Raw genomic sequence first — 6,973 nt, 5'->3', positions numbered from 1 at the left:
CTATTTTTTAAATCGATATCGCCTTTTTACTCGGATGGTGGGCCAAGATAATCAGTTTTTCTTTAGCCTGTGTGTGCGATGCAAATTGATGGTTTATAAGCCTAATTTTTGTACTTAACAAAAGTGTCCAACTTTTAATTAATACTATTAGCATAACATGTCATATAGCGGAATATAGCCTAATTCCCCGCCTTATTTTAGCCATTTTGTAAACAGGGTCGTTTAAATAAATAAATAAATAAATACAAATAAAAAAATAGAACGATATAATCCTGCACCTGAAGATCGCGTATATAGTCATATATGAAATCAATATCCGTCCATTATAAAGTAAATTAATCAGTCAAAGGGAGGTACCTCTGTCATGGGCATGAATGGCTGCCTTGCATCCACCAGCATATGTTAATGAACTTAATGTTGGAGCTCCAGTGACAGCTCGGTGCTGGAGACCAATCAGAAGCGCGCTCTGATGGAAGGCAGTATGTTTGAGACGCACGCTTGTGTCTACATGCGAGGTGAGGTGACTGGAGTGGAGAATCACGTCAGTTTTTACCATTGATTTAAAGGGGGACCTGTTTCGTTATTTTTTAATAAATGACAGAAGTGCACGAATAGGCCTAGATTGTTTTCATACACAGTTCTAATCTTGGAATACCTGGACATATTTTTTTCCCCGAGCGATGCACTGACTGGACGTGACTGGATTTGTTCCAACTTTTTTTCCCCCCACCGTGTTTGTCCGAAGAACACATGAGCGACGGGTTTATGGACCTGCGTATCAGCTAATGATGTCTATGGGTTTCATGCCTCCTGACAGTGTGAATGATCCCTCCAAATCGGCCTTTCTAGAGTTCGGCCACGGACACCACCACCCGGCGCACCAGCAGCCGCCGCAGCAGCAGCACTCCCCCGGCGGACGCCTCTCGCACATTTACCCCGTGCATGGCTTGCACGCGGCCGGCCACTCTCAGCACGAAAGCCCCTTCCCTTCCAGCGCGTCCTCCTATGGACGCTCGCTGGGCTACGCCTACCCCTCTGCCGCTGCTGCTGCTGCTGCTGCGATGAACTCTCATCCCTCCTCCGCGTACATGTCCTACCACCACCAGCACAGCAATCACAACAGTATCAATAGTGCGAGCCACTCGAGGTTAGAGGACACAGGTGAGAGCAGGTCATTTTCCAATGGAGATGCATTATTATAGCCTGATTTGTTTGATCCGACCTAGGCCTATATGCTATGACACATTGTTTATAGCCATGTCATTGTGCAGAGGTTGAGCCATAAATTCAGAGATGACATGCGATTTGCACAAAATAAATAGGCTATACAAAGCAGTGCACTTCAGACTATATGAACAATAACAAATATTACCGTGATCGCCTTATAGTCTAGGCTAATAGCCTGTCACTGGTTCCCAAACACTGGGACGGGACGGGGGACCCATTTGTGGGTCGCGGTCCGCGTCAATATTTATGGGTCGCGACATCGTAAATTAAGCATTATTATTTAATTTACAAAATAGGCGACTGTTCAAAGATTTTTTTGTAGTAATTTCATGAATAAAATACAAATACAATCAAATACATTCCCTGTAGAAAACGTGAGCTTGTAGTTCTGCTATTTTCACTAGTTTGGGTCCCGGCTGGGCAAACGTCTCTCTTTTGGGTCTGAAGTGGGAACCACTGGTCTATAGCTTTGTTGAACAAAGTTTCACTTTGCTGCAACAGGATACTACACTCTCACCTCAGCAATTTAAGGGGCAAAATGTCTTCACGAGACCCCTCTCTCTGCTGCCTCTTGCAGGGATGCATGGTCTTGTGTTACTGTTATATAATGAATAGATGGCGATCATGGCGCCATTAGTTTTATTAACCATAATGCTCTGTGGGCAGCTATAGGCTACGTGCTATCATGGACCGTGCTATATAGCCGTTCCTTTCCACGCCATATTTTATATATACAACTATTCCAGACTTTCATTTGTGTATACTTGTTAGCAGTTTAGAAACATGTCCCACTTTCTGTGCACGAATATCCTAATCCGCCTTTATTTTTTTTGCACTGTATATTAATTACACAGCAACATGAGATCTGTATAGGCCTAGCTAAAGCTATAAGCCACCGTGGTAGCATCTGAACAATCCATGTTTAAATGTTTAGGCCTGGCATTACAGGCCCAAAGCCTGGAGGCTGTATCACAGGGGTCAAAAGGTCTTCGCTAAGAGGAAGTTTTCCCAAAATCTGTTGTCATTTAGCCTGATCTTAGCTTTTTATGCGAGATGCATTTTATTCGATTAATTGCAAAAACGCAACCATATAATGCCTTAGTTACGTGCAACTTTTTTGTGATTTTGTCTTGTCTGGTGTACTGTAAAATCAAAACTCCTTCATGCTTTGCGTGCTAATCTGCTGCTTTTCTGTTGAAGATCACGAGAAGTCCACGGTGATCGAAAACGGCGAGATTCGCCTCAATGGCAAAGGGAAGAAAATGCGCAAGCCACGGACTATTTATTCCAGCCTGCAGCTGCAGGCTCTGCACCAGCGCTTCCAACAGACTCAGTACCTCGCCTTACCGGAGCGGGCCGACCTGGCGGCCAAGCTGGGCCTCACACAGACACAGGTGGGCCTGGAGGAAATGACATCCTAATATTCAACAGTGGTGTAAAGTATAACCGAGTAGATTTACTTTAAGTATTATAGCCTATTTAAGTACAATGTTGAAGTATTTGTACTTTACTTGAGTATTTCCAATTACCAATAGGCTATAATTTTTACTTCTAGGCTACTCCACTACATCTCGGATCCAAATATTGTACTTTTACTCCACTGCAATTATTTGTAAACTTATGCTACTAGTTACTTAGTAGATTTTTATTTTTTATAACAAAACATACATTAATCACAAACCACTTCAACCCGGCTACATTTCGGCCATTTGAAAATAACCGATCTACAAGCTCAAAATGCATTGTGAGCTTAATTGTAGATTTGCTATTTTCAAAAGATTTGTATACATTTTAGACATTTGAAAACATATAGCACATGTTGTATAATGAGTACTTTTGGTACTTGTAAGTCCATTTTGATGATGCCAAATACTTTTGTACTTTTACTCAAGTACATTTTGAATTCCGGACCTTTACTTATTTCTGCAGTATTGATACTTTTACTTAAGTAAAACATTTGGGTAGTTTTTCCACCACTGGTTTGTATATGTGCTGTGGCTGGTACAGGGCCACACCAATTGTCTTATATTAGCAGCATAATAATGATATCACAGGCAAATTATTTAGCACGTCTTCCTGGCTTATAGAATGTCAAGCCTGTTGACATTTCACCGTGACCTGGGCCTACAGCGGTGTGGGCGACAGCTATATATCCATGACACGCAGCGGCGTCAGTTCAGAAAAAGCGGCGCGCGTGCAAGACACCAGTCATGTTGCCATACCTTAGCAACAGGCACCATGAAAAGTACATTTTATTATTTCCCCCTGTAACCAAGATATGGCAGCTGCCATAGCTTGCCATACCCAATTGACGCCTCAGATGACACGTTCAAAGTCATTTTATCTATAGGCTTATAAGGCTTGGTCATGCATGTTAATTTGGAAATGATACTGAATACAAATATCCAAATATAAATTCCAGTCAGTTAGTTTTTTAGGATGTAATGTTATCAGCAACGTTTGAGCAGGAAATCTCTCATAGGCCGCGGCTATCATTAGCCTAAAGCTTACTGTACTTCTCCAGATCAAATGAAAAACCTAATTGTGGTACTTTGTAAGTCAATCTTTTAATGCAGCCCACGTTTACCATACTTAATTTGAGCATCATATTTCCATTGTACCTCCAATCCCCTCACATTTCAGAGAACTGAACTGTAATTACAAAATGGGTCATGCACAAATTGGCCTATGATATGAGCAAGGGCTGCCCTGAAAGGTACACGCATGTGAACAAATTTATCAGGGAAAATTATGGAAAACTCATACAAAGACATAAAACAAAACAATTAGCAAACATAACGGCCACACTCGCATTGAACGGTTACACACACACACACACACACACACACACACACACACACACACACACACACACACACACACACACACACACACACACACACACACACCATAGTTAAATTGTCTACATATTAAATGAATATGAAATGGGCAATATGGTAATAGTTTCACAGTTATGTTGGTCACATAAACAGGTGCTTGCTGTAATGCAGATGCATTGTCTTAGGGGACCAGTCATTTAGGTATTTTCCACTCTTTTATGGTGTTTTAATATCCAGCCTATAATTTCAGTCCAAACTGCCATTTATATATTTTCACATAGGAGACAGTCCAATGACTCCAGTCTGTTAGCCAAAGCCCCCTCCAGTAAAATGTTCCCATAATCCATAAAATTCGCAGTTGGCCCCAGTTTTGATGTATTTTGTGCTGCTGAGCTATTTTAACGTTTTCCCCCCCTTTGGCTCTTTGACGCCTTTTTATGAATATTTGTCATATTGTAAAGCCTAAAACAGCATTTTAGTTTTTCGAGTCAGCAGAAAGTCCGCTGACCCACCACAGCGTCTATTTGGGCCCCTTTTTATTTATTTCAACAATTCTTAGTGTCGGTTTGTTGCTGTCGAGGCCTATATGCACCACTGGCCTCATAAAACAGAACAATGGAAGAGTTAGCATTTAACGAACTACAAGCGCCACTCTATCTATAATCTCACTGCACTGCAAATGGCTCATGTGGGACTAATGGTGGTATAAATCCAGCGTCACTTTTACTTATGGTTGTCCAATTTCTTTGAGTCTATTCTGAAATGCCAAAAATATGCTCATTTTAACAGCCATTCGTTTTAATTGTCTTAAGTTGGCGTTGTTGAACGTTATACCGCAATGCAGAGGCGTCAATTGGGTATGGCCAGCTATGGCATCTGCCATACATGGATACAGGGGGAAATAATAAAACACACTGTAATCGTGCCTGTTGCTAAGGTATGGCAACATGACTGGTGTGACACCAGTCATGTTGCCATACCTTAGCTTTTTCTGAACTGACGCCGCTGCCGCAATGACCGCGTTTGTAATGTGTTTTCTCTCATTTTAGGTGAAAATATGGTTTCAGAATAAGCGGTCGAAGTATAAAAAGATCATGAAGCATGGCAGCGGGCCAGAGGGAGAACATCTTCACAGCACGTCGTCCATATCGCCCTGCTCCGCGGGCTTGCCGCAACTTTGGGAGGTGTCAATGTCGAATAAAGGGACCCCTATGCACCCGAACAATTACATGAACAATTTTGGCCATTGGTACCCAAACCACCACCATCACCACCACCAGGACGCCATGCCCAGGCCTCAGATGATGTGAATGGATTACTTGCTGTCGGCTCGGTGTAGCAGGCAGCACCCTGGTGACACGGCCTATAGGAGTAGGCCTACGGACACGGTAATGACTCCGGGCCACTAAACCACCACGACTCATCATGCAGCAGAACGTTGAATTGTGTTAAATTGTTTTATTACTGTGTGCGTTTGAATTGTATTTTCATGTTCGGTTTGCTAAAAAAGATGTCCTGTCATGGGCTTCAGTTGATTTAGCCTTATATAGTCTATTGCGTGGAATACATTTTTTTGTTGCAAATCCCAGTTGATGCTATACTATAACAGCGAGTGCACGCGCCTTAACTGAAATATTGACTTGGCGTGCGTAAACAAATATAAGAACATGTGGATGCATGTTTTGATCAAAGCGTGCATGCAGGGCCGTGGCGTTGCGCTGCAAATGATAATTCTCATTATGACAATAAAAAACAGTTGAATGGAAATGAGTCATTGTTGGGTCACGTTATTAAGAGGTGTCAGCAATAAACATGCACGCTCACTCACGCTCCCATAGGCCTACGTCCAAATTGGTCAGCCAGTGCAGGGATCAGCGGGTGATTAGGCATAGCGTTGCATTTTAGGCCTATTATGCGCATGCATACATCAAGATCAAGGCAAAGCAGGCCCATGTAAGTCTATACTCCATGATGAATATGCACATATAGGCCTAATAAACGGGTTTAATCTGCGGATGTTTGCTCGTCGGCTTTAGTTCATGCAGTTTAATGCAACTGAAAATCAATTAACCGTCCTTTTCTCAAAGGGCAAATATGCAAAGAGGATCGAGGCGTTGCCCTCCCCTCATTGCGTCCCCCTTTTTTCTCCACATACATTTTCAAGAGGACACATGTCGTGATTAGGGACTAAAACGATATTTCCCCTCTTCCTTGGCTGAAGTAAACCCACGAAGGAAACTACTCTGTTGTCATATTATGATGATAAATGACTTTATTATTGGATCACGAAGCTGCGCTTGATTAATAGTCGTTTGTGTTGATTTGCACGTTCTGGCGTTTTAACTGTTTAAACATTGAGGACAAGCTATTTATATCACTGTAAACAGTGTCCCGCTGTGTGGAGGTCCAAGTGCTCGGCGGCGAGCATTGATTAATGGCGCCGAATAGTGGCTTTTAAGAGAAACATCCAAACTCTTCTTTTCTCTTAATTTTTCACTCTGGAGGCTGCTTGCTAACAGGGGTGTCGCACCAACTTCTGGGCCCTGGGTACAATGATTCACTCACATTTTGTGCTTTGACTATTGAAAAATAGCAGATATACAAGCTCACAGTGCCGCGCTGCGAGCTTGTAGATCTGCTGTTTTTGAAAAATCTTGAACATTTGTGCAAGTCTTTGAATATTTCAAATCTTTTGAAAGTTTTTTTTTCTTTTTTTCTTTTTAATTGATGTTTCTATGTCAGTGGTGCTCAAACCTTTTCATCTGAAGGACCCCCAAAATGATATGTATATGGCCACGAACCCCCAACTCAAAATATGTAGTTCCACTTCCAGGGACCCCCCAGAAGCAACATTTGAGTTACAAATGTTTGCTTAAAAAGAACATATTTTCAAAGATTTGCACTGA

At 42.1% G+C, this 6,973-nt stretch overlaps 1 protein-coding gene across 1 annotated transcript; it reads left to right on the top strand.

The window, feature by feature from the left end:
- Window positions 1–785: 785 nt before the first annotated feature.
- LOC308302759 (homeobox protein Dlx4b-like) lies at window positions 786–5,377 on the top strand (the record flags this gene model as incomplete). The annotated part of the gene is made up of 3 exons (XM_080747050.1): window positions 786–1,161; window positions 2,428–2,621; window positions 5,117–5,377. The coding sequence occupies 3 exons, from the start codon at window positions 786–788 to the stop codon at window positions 5,375–5,377; spliced, it is 831 nt and encodes a 276-aa protein (XP_080603176.1).
- Window positions 5,378–6,973: the final 1,596 nt, after the last annotated feature.

The sequence above is a fragment of the Nannobrachium achirus genome (genome assembly GCF_963921795.1).
Source record: "Nannobrachium achirus genome assembly, chromosome: 18".
NCBI classification, from domain to species: domain Eukaryota; kingdom Metazoa; phylum Chordata; class Actinopteri; order Myctophiformes; family Myctophidae; genus Nannobrachium; species Nannobrachium achirus.
Note: the sequence above shows the minus strand (reverse complement) of the source record. Positions and strands in the feature narration are given on the sequence as shown.